The 13,405-nt window shown below is 39.1% G+C and overlaps 1 protein-coding gene across 2 annotated transcripts; it reads right to left on the reverse strand.

Moving 5' to 3' along the window:
- Window positions 1–1,548: 1,548 nt before the first annotated feature.
- mapk14a (mitogen-activated protein kinase 14a) lies at window positions 1,549–12,827 on the reverse strand. Of its 2 annotated transcripts, none has more exons than XM_026367886.1 (12): window positions 12,453–12,827; window positions 9,689–9,818; window positions 9,466–9,524; window positions 6,501–6,612; window positions 6,379–6,408; window positions 6,015–6,062; window positions 5,805–5,919; window positions 5,646–5,717; window positions 4,428–4,507; window positions 2,830–2,908; window positions 2,450–2,623; window positions 1,549–2,357 (listed from the first exon to the last, which is right to left on the reverse strand). In XM_026367886.1, exons 1-12 carry the CDS (start codon window positions 12,569–12,571, stop codon window positions 2,293–2,295), a joined length of 1,083 nt encoding a protein of 360 aa, XP_026223671.1. In that variant the 5' UTR covers window positions 12,572–12,827; the 3' UTR covers window positions 1,549–2,292. The 2 variants fall into 2 exon arrangements, with proteins under 2 accessions (XP_026223671.1, XP_026223670.1); XM_026367885.1 differs by lacking the exon at window positions 4,428–4,507 and adding an exon at window positions 4,932–5,011 and having other exon boundaries at window positions 12,453–12,826.
- Window positions 12,828–13,405: the final 578 nt, after the last annotated feature.

The following is a 13,405-nucleotide window of genomic DNA, read 5'->3' on the forward strand; positions in this document are numbered from 1 at the left end:
ACATCACATTATTTCTTTGTTGTATTTAGTTTTTTTTTTATCTGGATATGCAAAGTAGTAAATGATTAAATGCAATAACCGTTGAAGTTCAGCATCCTGCTTATTAGAGATGCTGGGGGTATTCCTGTCACAAGCATTATCTGCTAAACTTGGTTTATATTTGTGAAGCTTGTGTCAAAGGGAGTATGGCGACAGAGCAATGTGAAGAACTATGAAGTATCGGTAGCAGAAAATGGAAGCGGTCAAGCAAGGTAAAAGTACACCAGACTACTGGAGTAAATGTACTTGGTTACTTCGCGTGACAAACTGCCAGGTGGTTTACACAAACAATACAAACTGGAAGTCTCTAATGGTGTATCATATCTTCTAATGTGTCTTCATTGTCCACGATCTCTGACAGGTCTAATGAGCTTCATATGCTTTGGGGTTTGCATTTGTAGATATAATGTAATATACTTTCCAAATAATAATGATTTCTGCCAACAGAGTGGTGCAGCGATGTCCTCCATCAAAATTAAAGTGATTGTGAAATGTGTGAAACGTTTCCCTGTGCACAACTTCACATGGGATCTGCACTCCGAGCAACAAATCCATCAAACAACTGGTTTGTAAAGTTACTGCTCAAAGAATGTGCAAAAAACAATTATGGCAAATTAAAATAACTTGCATTCCGTTTGTGAATTCATTATGTAGTTATGCAGATTTGTGGTGAGAACATCTCATTAAATATCTCAAGTCAAATTATTCTTCTTAAAGATAACAAAGCAGCAAAATGACGAGAATTAATAGAAAAGAAAAGTGATAATGTTAATTTTATGCTTAACCAGACCTACAGACATAGATCCAATGTTTTATCAAAGTGATAATGGAACACAAAAATGCTCATTTGAAGTGTGGTGGCGACTTCAATATGCCATGATAAAACTGCGCTGATGTCTATCAACAGCTTCTCTCATGAATCTTTCACTCCTCCACCTTTCACAGGTCATTCAGTGTACTTGACACTTCACTTCAGCAGGGCAAATATATTATCTGCCATCAATAAAGGTAAAATATGCATTCAAGGACAAACGCATGAGTCATTTCCCTCTTTGTAAATATCATGCACATTCAATGATTGCTTAATACGCATTTGAAATCACTGACCCTGCTCAAAAATGGTTTTGTAAATTAAAAAATAAAACTTTCTGTAGAGGCAATTAAGGAAACATGGGCTTCATAAAAATAAGTCTTTATTTGTTAAACAAAGGACTCAAGATAGTAATTACTCTGCTGGACTGAAAATAGTTTAAGGGATCTTTCATTTGTTTATAAATACCACCTCCACAAAGTATAAATACATTTGAAATCCCTCTTTTAGACATTTAAGCAGTATTTCTATTAGAGACTTCAGCATGACACTTAAAAATCCTGTAAACCAACAACACACACACGCAGACACACACAATATCTTTAAGTGATGTACATGCTAAAAGTGATTGCTCCATAACATAGCCACAGAAAATCAGATTTCAACAATATGGCACAGATATTTACATTTTTTTTAAATTGAACATGTACCATTTAATATCTCTCTCCTATTTGAAAAGCACTGTCCTTAAACAGCCGAGGCTCAGATTTGTCTGTGTAGGTAAAATATATTTCAGTGTCTAACGGGGGATCTAAACTACCTTGGGCGTGAAATTTAGCTGGTGACCACTACACAGAACAAGTACAATCTCAATTTGTTACACATAAAACATCAAATCTGTCACAGATGTGAAAGTTCTTCAAAACTGAATCAGAATCATTTTAGAGATATATGTGACTCGGTGCTATATGTGACAGCCTGGCAGGGTAAGTGGTAGACTAGCATATCCTTTTTCAACTGATAGACAGCTTATTCATAAATTAATGAATACAAATGTAAAATTAAAATAAAAAAAAAGCACAGCTCTAGGTCCAGATGTTTCAGCATCTCAGAGTCACAGTGATGAGTCAAAGGTTGAATTTTTTAAAAAACATCTAAAGAGTATAAAATTATTGCAGCTATTGATAAGAAGTGACCTTTACCAGCATCAGTGGTTCATAAATAAGATTATGATGACTGGTTGCGCTCCTTACATCCCTGCGCTGGTAGTGAGCCCCTTACAAAAGCTGATCATAGAGAAAATGTTCTCGATTAATAAAAACTGACGAAGGCTGGTAGGCACTCTGATACAAGTGTGTCTGACAGTTTAACTAATGCACATGTCCGAGGGTGTTAGAAATTTGTATTTTGGATACTGGGGTCGATGTGGATAACACGTTTCATTACTCCATGTCGTCCTCGTCAAAAATAGGCGGCTCAAAACTACACACTTCCTCGTAGGTTAATCCTGCAAGAAACGAGAAAATGTTACATCAGTGTAACATGTACTATTCCTATTTTACAGATGTTAGTCATATGAATGGGCCTGTGGTGACCTACGTTTCCACTCTTCAATCTCCAGCTCGCGGCTTTCAAAGCTCTGGTCGTACGGTTCAGCCTCAGGCTCATCATCTGGGTCGTGGTACTGAGAGAAATATGGGTGGGCGAGAGCCTCGGCTGCTGTTATCCTCTTGTCTGTGTCCAGAACCAGCATTTTCTCCAGAAGGTCCACAGCTTAAAAGAATAACATGACAACCAGAAGTGAATCTAAAACACAGTCCATGATCTATTCAACATCTTAGTATCCTCTCATGATGAGAGTTGTTCTGATTTTAAACCAATGTTGCTCATGAAGTATAAGTGGAATTTCAAAACATTGAAACATCAGCAGGGCGTGCACCATAACACAATATAGAAGCAAAATGTTCCTTCTGGTTTACCTTGTGGGTTGGCACCAATGAACACATCAGCAAAGTTCCTCTTGGGCATGTTTGGCAAGGAGCTGATGTAGTTCCTGGCCTGGGAAAATACAAACAGTAAATCAGACTTCAAATCATTCTAGCAGCAACATGTCGCTCACATTCACCACCACCTGTTTTATAATACTCACATTACCTCATGCTACTGATTCTGTTCAGTGTATCCACCTGCATCACGTCATTACCGCCCAGTTAAGACATTACTATCTACAGCTGTGACTACACTGTATCAAATATCCCTGAAAGTAAAAGTAATAATACACAAATAGAACATATGCTGAATTTAAAGCTCAAGCTCTTTACAGTATACTTGCGGCTCACATGTTTTTTCCTACTTAAAGTAGCTCATAGGTGTTTTGTGTGTCCTCATGCATGACACACAAAACACTTTTCAGCCTTGTTTTTAATTTTGAGGCGATTTTACTTTTCAGATTTGTTTGTAGTTGCTTGAACAGCCAGACAAGCACTCAATAAGTATTTATAGCAGCTATTCATAGCTACTGTATATGTAGCTTGGGGCAAACATGTGATTGACAGTCCTGTTGTGTTCTGGTGAGAATGATTTTGTGCGGAGTCACTTAAGTTGCACACATGATTTGTCTCATCAAAAAAATATCTGATGCCAATTCAAGGCCAACAAATAGCTTAAAGAAGGTGATATGCATGATACCAACTTTCAGCAGACATACGCAATGGAGGAAACAACTTATCTTTGTTTACATCTCAGTTCCAAGTTCAACTTTAAAAATGATCCATATTTATATATCCAAAAAACAAACATTCAATTAGAAGAGCAAAGGTTTTTTTTTTTTAATCAGTTACAGCTTTACATGCATTTAAGCATGAAAATGTTTTAAAAACTTTTTAAAAACTAAACATTATTAAATAATAAGCCCCAAGTATCCTGTAAAAAGTTAAACTATCCTGCTCGCAGATACCAGACATAGACACCAAGGATGAAAAAAGGTCAGAAAGAAAGATTTAGTTTGTACACTGACAATTATTCAATAGGTTGGAGTGCAAATATTGTGAATTACACAAAAAACTATGTTGAAAGAAGCAGGATAGTAAGTTTCCAGAAATGTGCAACAAAAGCAGAAAGAAAACCGCAAAAGGAAGAATCTTTAGCACAGGAAATGCTCTTAGTCTCTTTATCACAGCACAGAGCCAAGCTGGTGCACAGACTGTGTGTTTAATTCTGTACAGACAGTTCATTACTTCATTGAAATGAGGAACTCAAATGAATTTGCCACACAGGTTCAAAGCTGCACGTGACAGACGTGATAATCACATGCAACAAGCACGGCACACAAATATTATGATTCAACTTTAAAATCAAATTCCAAAAACTCCTGCTTGTGGCCCCCAGAGACTGCTCTGAGCTGCTCCTTACCCTCTACTACTACTCTAATTAGTGGCTGATAACACCATCTCTGATTTATGTTTATAATGAGCCAAGGCCAATATGTGTAAGGGAGAGTGTGTTACAGCAGGTCTGACTGTCCTTCCTCCCCAGTCTCTTGTCTGGTCTAAAGAAATCATCTGTGGATCCTGCTCACCTCATGGCTCGGCATCCTGCTTATTAGAGATGCTGGGGGCGTTCCTGTCAGACGCATTATCTGCTGAAGCTGGTTTATATCTTTGAAGCTTGTGTCAAGGGGAGTATGGCGACAGAGCAAAATTGGTTAAGAAGCTGCTTGTCAACTTAACAATGTGTGGCTACAAACGAGACACACAGCAGTGCTATGCTGAGAAGCAGTCTTCAAGCTTTGAAGCACAATGTGGAAAAAAGGTAAAGGACAGTGATAAAGGGAAGAAACACAGTATTTTGCATTACAGGCAGTTAAAGCCAGCATTCAATCACCTGTGTCACAGTAAACTCACAGCAAACACCATTTAAAGTCACCCAGTTAAAGAGATTAACAACCGCAAAGCTTACAGGTGGAAAACATGCCGTCAATTAGGAAGCAGCTACATAAATTGTGACACAGCACAGTACACTCTGGCAAGTTCGGAGCAGAAAACCGGTTAGAAAAAAACCTTGCATGACTTTGAGAACTCACAGACTCTGAAGATATTTTCATCAAGAGCTCAGGCCCTGGTGTTCCGACGAGCATCATGATTAGCTTCAACTGATCAATGTCTACCAGCACTCGGTAAAGGAAGACCAGACTCTGGATGAGGGAAGACTCGTAATCTGACCTCCCTGTGAAACTTGTATTACTTAAAAACCACCTGCGATACTGAATGTTACATTACCTTTAGATTTTCCACAAGAGATGTAACAAAAGCACATATTTACTCAGGCAAGAGCAGAGAACATATTGTAAAAGTAACTCCTGGAAGCAGAATGATTTTTATAAGCTTACAATAGGAAGAGTAGAGGCCGTTAGTCTGAAAACTGACAGGTTGGTAGACCCATAAAAAACTGGAAATAGTGCAGACAAAAACTGGACCTAAGCCAACAATGCATAGTGACAGTGAAGGAAAAGTGGGTTTGTGTCATGCTAGAGAAGTGTGGCAACAGGTACCATCTGTGTTACAGTTTTTATACCAAGACACCTCGGGCAGCGTCCTGTTGGAAACAGGTTTTCATTAATGGAAACAAGAAGCATTGTAAAACAGCATCTGCTACCGGGCTATAAAAAAAAGGCATAAATCAGTCTTTTAAAATGTCGACATGTGTTGTTGTAGTTGGATTTGTATTGCGAATGGTTTGTCAGAATCTCACCAGCTCTGTATTTCCATATACCAGACTGTCAAAATGAAAAGGATACGGTCAGTACCAGGAAACAGAGTTCGTCCAGTGAGGAGTTCTGCCATTATACATCCCACTGACCAGATATCCACTGAAACACAGAAAGGCAGGACACAAACATTAACTTTCACTTGTCAAACTAGTTTTGGTGTAGAGATGCAGGAAGTGTGTCGTCTACCTGTCATATTATAATGCATCCAGTTCAACATGATCTCTGGGGCACGATACCAGCGAGTGGCCACATACCCAGTCATCTCATCGTCTGTGTGCCGCGCAAGACCAAAGTCCAAAATCTAATACAAGGGCAAGAGAGGGTGCAGAGTTGCAGGCAGCGCAGTCACATTTTAGTAGAAACCGACGTTTTAAATGGGAGAAGTGTTTCACTGACCTTCAGCTCACAGTCTTCATTCACTGCTAGGTTACTAGGTTTTAAATCCTGAAGGGAAGAAAGCCATAAATGTAAATTAGTGTGATTTAGGCGAAGAGCATAATTTTGGAAAGACAATATTTGTGTTCTGGAGAAATATTCCTTCTTGTTATGAGTAAATATAAATCTGTCTGTTCGTTGTTAATGTTAAAATAAAAGCCTTACATCATTAATGCCATGCAAAGTAAAGGTCCTGTTTATGACTTCCCTTCCCTGTAGTGTTTACCCAAGCTCAACTCTGCCAAGTGAACAATGTCATAAACCCTGACACACTGTTTTCCTCCTAAATCAGCATAAAAGTGACAATAACCAAACAGGGACTTACTCTGTGAATGATGTCTGCTGAGTGGATATACTAGAAAGAGACAGAAGAGAATGTGCATTAAATTACAACAGCCGAGTGTAGAGATGATTTCCACTGCAGAAAGGGTTCTTTCATAGCCTCACCTTTAATCCTCGGAGGATTTGGTATATGAGGAACTGCACATGGTCATCTGTGAGTTTCTGGCATTTCACTATGTTGTTGAGATCTGCCCCCATTAGGTGAGTCACAAGATACCTGCCAATCAGAAAAGAACGCCATCACAGGTTAAATAGGGACAAACATGAGAAGGCATATTAATGTTTTCTCACTTCAGAAAAAGCCAGAAGGACATAAATTAATATCTTTGAACTTCCAACACATTTTCCCAGAGTTGTTTGCAGTCTGAAACAAATTTCCCATATGGCCATGTGAGCTTAAACCGGTTTGGCTGCTACTTCTTTTCACTAACACGTCTCTCCAGAGGCAACGAAAGGCCAAGCCCTTCACAAATTGTATGTCATTTAACAACCCACCCAGATAAATGGGCTTAATGGGACTGCTTCAGCAGATAATTCAAGTCTAATCCCAGAGCTCTTTAAAATGTCCAAACAGGAGCTATGGAAGAAGGAAGGATCAGGATGCTACAGTGGCAGTTTTGCAGCCAAAACACACAGAGCCATGTGCTGCTTCATCAGTCTACTGCTCAACAAATGCCCATTTCATTAATACTCTTCTATTCTCACATAGCACAGAGAGCCAGGCCTTAAAATAGCTCCTGGGAACGCTTGAACACACAGGGGCACAGACACTCTTCAAGTTTATCCTGCCTTGGAAAAAAAAAAAAAGAGAGAGAGAGAGATAAAAATAGTGACCTCTGTTTTTTTCTCCTATCGAAACGGGAGCCTTACAGCAGCTTTGTGACTCAGTCTATATTTCCAGAACTAAGGGGAACCACAAGTACAGCACCTGCATAGCCGAGATTGTGTCCTGAATATCACACTGCATGCAGAACACTGTTCCAGCAGATATGCATTTTAAAAACAGATATTTCTTTCCTTCAGCCAACATGTGACTAAGCAAGAGAAACTCAGCTGCAGGAGTTTCTGTTTCCATAACGGCCAACCTTTCCTCTTTTGCATTCCCTTAGGAGTTATGCCTCCAGCACAGTCTACATGTATGACCTTGTATTGCCTTCAGTCCTCCATGACATTATGCTAATATGGGAGGAGGGCGGGGCATCTTGAGAGGAGAGCTTTTCATTTTAACAGCAAACAGAGTGACGGCTGATCAAAGTGTGATGAAAGACATTACAGTATATTTATACACAGATTTTTATTTCAATTAGCAATATTAATGTGAAACTGCATCACATTTTTTTCTTAGTGCTCAATATCCAAATCTTACCAGCCTATAAATTCAGTAGTTCAGTCAGAGAATTGAGTGTGTAATGTTAGCAGTTACTGTAGCCTCAAGCTGAGATAAGGGAATTTATCCAACTTGACACAGTTCCCTCTGGAAGCACAAAATCCTTTAAAACTTTTTTCCACATTTGTAGTAGTACTTCTATTAATTCATAAAGATATATATTCTCACCTTAAGGCCACGTGTCAAACAGCCATGCATTAAAACGCATCTCGGTTAATCTGAGTGCAGACACACAACCCATCTGAGTGAGTCGGGGAGACTGGAGACCGCATACACTCAACTTGTGTAGTAAATTCAGATGCAAATGATGATATTTTTGTCCTTTAATCTACAAACTATGTTCAAGAATGTTTTTGCATATTTGCGACTTGTAGAAAACAAATCTACAAAAAAAAAAAAAAAAAACTTCTACCTTGAGGATTGACCAAGTCAAAACCCAGACCTCATCCCAATAGACATTCTGTGCTAAAGCAGTTTTGTAAAGGAGAGTGGTCCAAAATTCCTCCTGAATGTTGTACAGGTCTAATCCAAAGCTACAGGAAGTGCTTGCTTTTCGCCAGGGTTTCTTACAGAAGTGGGCCATCTAACGTTAACTAAAACAAACAAAACACTTCTGCCATGAGGAATTTATAAATTCTGGATGACCGCCAGAGACAGTATGCAATCCATCACACTCTCAGGCACAATGGAATAAAACCATTAGTGGGAAACAGGAAAGATGTTTTTTTTCACACAGCAAATGCCATTTTAAAGAGTATACTCATTGTTTGGGCTGTCATCTACTAACTATGTGAGAAAGCTGTGCTTGGGTTTTTTTTTTGTGGTTGTATCATCTGTCCTCTTTCCAGGTTAAAAACCAGGGTGGGTTGTTGTCACTGAAACCTCATAACTAGAGGCTCCCAGGTTCTGACCTTGTGAGTTCACATATTTTCCCAGTATTTACGAGGCGTTGCTCCCACAATAAGTGACACACGTTAGGCATTAGAAATAATCCTAACAATGTTGTTGGCCAAGGCTTCACCAGTGGGTCTCTGAGTGCTGCACTGAACATTGCTCCAAAATAGGATGAGTCAAGATGAGGGGAATTATTTTCCACAAAGCAATGGATAAGTGTGAAATAAAAAATGAATGAGGAACTGAAACAACTCCAATGTAAGACTCATTATTTAGTTTGGTGTCAAATCTGTCACAATATGAGCTTGGTTTACGTCACTCTGCATGTAGAGCAGAGGAAGAGTCTAACATGGCACACATAGTGTGGTGGCAGCACAAACATCTGAGGCACTGTCTAGCTCTCCACTTCCCATTTCTAACAACTTTCAATATCAACAAACAATAACTACCTGTTTGCCAGCAGAACTGCGGTTAAAGTATGTTTCACAGAACCTGAAACCAGGAAATACAGGGAAGGAAACTGGAGGTGAAATAACTCTTGTAGCTGCCAGATGAGCAACTAACAGTGTGGACAGTCTAAGAAATGTTCCACTGTGCTCAGCCTGCTGGCCGGCCTCCAGGTATTTCCCAGCCACAGCCAGGATTGCCTGCTGCTGAGAAACTAAAGGCTGCATTTTGTTGAACACTATTGTTAAATTATGCAAAAGTGTTGCTGAGGCGACACCATGACCATGAGAACAGGAAACTTGGTATAAAGGTAGCTACTGTAAACAAACACATTCAACTTACACGTCAGTGAATTCCTTCAGGGAAGTAGCCGGGCTGAAGACGTCTAGGAGGCCAATCACCTGCAAAAATACAAAAAGTACTGAAAAGTTAATAATGCATACAACTAAGACCTGCTTTTATTACAGCCGCAGTTTCTTTTGTCACACAGTTCATTAGCAAACAAACATTTGTATGCATGTTTGCCACCAGACAAGACAGAGGGAAGAGAAACAAGTTGACTCACATTTTCATGTTTCATGTGCTTGAGCAACCGCAGCTCTCTGTATGTTCTCTTGGCGTGAATAATGGATTGAAATGGCCGGGAAAGTTTCTTCACAGCAACCTTCAAACCGATCTTCATATCATATGCAGAGCTGTTGAAAAGGTGAGAAAACAATTAAGCAATCAATTATAATGGAGGCAACAATCACAGATCCTCTCACACAGTCCTCGTCAGCACACACCGATATAGTGAAACCTGAATAAAAACTACTGAACACCGTGAACTAGAAATGAACTTCAGAAAAGCAAGCTTGTCATTCTTAAGCAGAAACTTCATATGGGCTGAGTTTGCTTTCAAAACTAAATCAAGTGCAGTATAAACTGCTAAAGGGTTGAAAAAGGGCGACTTCAGCAGAAAATGTCATCTCCTCAGCAGATTGGAAGATGCACTCTGAAGGCTGACTGTTTCCAGTCCAACACTTCTCTTGCTCTGCTCCCCTAAACACAGTCATGACCAGTGGACAGCCACCTGTGACTGCTGACAGTGTGTGATACTATAAGCTATTTAATCGTTTAAGTTTTTTTCTAAAGGTAATTATGCAAATGTATGTGCATGCGAGTTAAGCTATTAAATCATGCAACAGAAAAACACTAAATGACAATTCAACAAAACAAAATTCTGAAAATCAACTAAATCTGACAAAAATATGCATCAGAGAGTGAAATTAGGTGGTAAACATCAAAGCTACCAATCTGTTATCAGAGTGGAGAAACACTCTTACTAAAGCCTCCAGCCAAAACACATCTGCAAATATATTTTAATAAAATATGAAGCTGCACAGACACGTTCTTAAAGGGTGGAGCAGGTAACATCATCATTGCACTTGTAGTTCAATCCTACAAGTCTGTTCATAAATAAAGGCTATGGTGTGAGTCCACTTTCAGGTGTGTGCTGCCCCAACACTGTACAACATGAAATCATATAGCTCCATATAGTCGTATAGTTCCAGTTTAAAATAACTGGTCAGTGACTCACAGTAAACTTAGGCCAGAGTCCATGATGTAAACACTGACAATGTAAGCCAGGAAAAAAAAGGAGACAAAAACAATCACAGTCAGTGCACTGGTGAGGAGCCTGTAATCTGACCAGCAACGGATTATCCTATTGCCCAGCAACAGCACAGCTGCACGCTTCCATTTGCAAAACAAACATCTGACCACTAAATCAAGTGCATCGCTGACAATGTTGTGTCCTAGATAGTATCAGCACCGCCTATTTTATCCATTAGGGCCATCCTGTGAACACTGACCCTGTTGGCACCAAGACGCATGAAGGAGACCTCCCTGACCACCAAGATCCTCTAAAAACAGCACAAATAAACAGACATTAGCTTATCTAATGCAGATTTGTCAGTCATTACTGAAACCTTACACTGATCAGATCCTGGAAAGCTCAGTAGTTAAGATGAGACATACTGGTATTTGATGATGCTCCATATCTAATGAGCTTTGAAGCAACTACAGTTATGTAACATAAGTTTGTGAACTAAGTCTAATGATTATTTTCTTTTTTTGATCGATCTGTTAAGACATTTATCATGGTATCTATGAAGTGTCAGAAAGCCAATAAAAAAGGGGAAATGATTCAATCATATAATACAGAAGAACTGCAAACACTCAAATTTAAGAGGCTGGGACTTTTTTCTTGCTAATAGATGATTAGGCAATGCATTGATGTGCTTTGTGTCTAAATATTGGAACATGAAAAATTTGCTAAATTAATCCTTTTATGTGAAGGTAATTCAGGAGCCATCTATCTATTCTTGATCATTTTACAACTAACAATTGCAGAAAATGTATCTGCAACTATTTTAACAACTGATTTAGCAATAAAACATAAGAAAGATTCACTCTTTTCCGTCTGTCAAATGTGATCACTGGTTGCTTATTTGTCTTTTGGACTGTTCCTCATAAACTATCTATAGATGTTGTAATGGGATTAATTCATCAAAAAAATGTGCAAAAAGGTCAAATATTTGCCGGTTCTAACATTTTGTTGAATAAAACAAAACATATAGAGGCATCATATTCAGCCAGGGGGTGTCACTTTCTTTAAACAATTCATCCATAATTTAATTTAGTAATGTAAATACTGCAGAACTATTCATATAATCATTATCAAGGCACTAAGTCAAAAACCATAAGTGCTTTTTATCCTCGAGATTCTTCTAAAACACATGAGCACCACCCAAAAATATCTGTTCATCTCACCCTAACCTAACCTAACCTAACCGGATTGCACAATCTGTTGGTGTTTACACTGATACTCTCAATTGAATGTCCTTTCTTAAAAAAAAGACATTAAATTATCCTGTGGAAACAGGATTTGTAACATAATTCAAAATATAATAATGAATCAGTAGTTAGCTATGTGACTGCAACATGACCAGAGATCAGATAAAGCCTCACACACTTCTTTATGAATCATTAGAAGTGAGCGGTTTCCTGTTGGGCTAAGACAAATGAAGTCACGCAGGCACATTACAGGTCTTACAAGTGTTTAACAGGAGACAGAAAACAACTCAACAGGTTTTCTAGTTCACAGACACGACGTGGCTCCACCTTGTTAGCCAGCTATCAGGGACGGGCTAACCTAACTTTAGCATCTGCAGCACAGGCCTCGTCTAAATGAATGGAGGTTAAGTTTGGTGACCGGGCTACACACACACACACACACACACACAAACAAACAAGCAAACGCAAACTTTACGAAAGAAGTGATTCACCACACGGATCCGTAGGCACCAGAGCCGACCGGGGACAGGTTTTGGTACCGCTCCGGGACTTCCCATATCGTCTTGTTGACCTCCTGTCGATAAAACTTGGGTCTTTCTTTCTGCGACATTCCTGCAGAACCAGCTGCCGACCACCGACTTGACTTTCTGCTCCGAGGTGGGCTCTGCACTCAAACTTCCCCAAAGTTACAAAAACAGATGGTATATTCTTATTTCACCGCTGTTGGAGAACTGTATATACTCTAAAGTTACGGGTTTGGCTCCTTGTGGATTGTTGCAGAACAGCCGTCTGCAAGTTGCACGCTTTTCAGTGTTCACGCTGTTTGTTCCTCTGTCCGCAGCTCAGACAGCTCCCGAGATTTCAACCCGCTTGCAACACACTAGAAAGTCTCGCGAGAGTAGAACGGTCGAGACAACGAGAACAGCACAGAAACTGAAACCCGTGTTGCGTTTAGGTGCTACTGGAAAAATAAAAATACCGTGAGACAGGACCTACTTATGTCAAAGATATTTTTTTAAATGATGTCATTTTACTTTTACTTAAGTTTAAGATGTGAAGTGATTATGCAGATGTTGTAGCTATTTGAGTAAAGCAACAGAAAAACAATGAAGGTTTAGCATTCAAAAATGTACTTTATGTTATTGGTACTTTTACTCTACTACAATTGAATTAATAAGTGATTATGTATTATTATGGATGATCCATAATATAATAATAATATACGAAAAGTGGCTATGGTGGTGGTGTTAGTTGTTTTCTTCACTTTCTATTCCATATTTTTCTTTCACTTTTCAGTTTGTCAAACACCTCTGAATGAGACCTAGATGTGCTAATGCCCTGTAAATTCAACAATCTTGTCAATCGTCCGTACAGTATTCTTCTATAGCATGTGCACATACGTGTTTCTGAATACCCCGATTGTTCCTTTGTTAATTAAACCAAA

Source organism: Anabas testudineus, chromosome 7, assembly GCF_900324465.2.
Source record: "Anabas testudineus chromosome 7, fAnaTes1.2, whole genome shotgun sequence".
Lineage (NCBI taxonomy): Eukaryota > Metazoa > Chordata > Actinopteri > Anabantiformes > Anabantidae > Anabas > Anabas testudineus.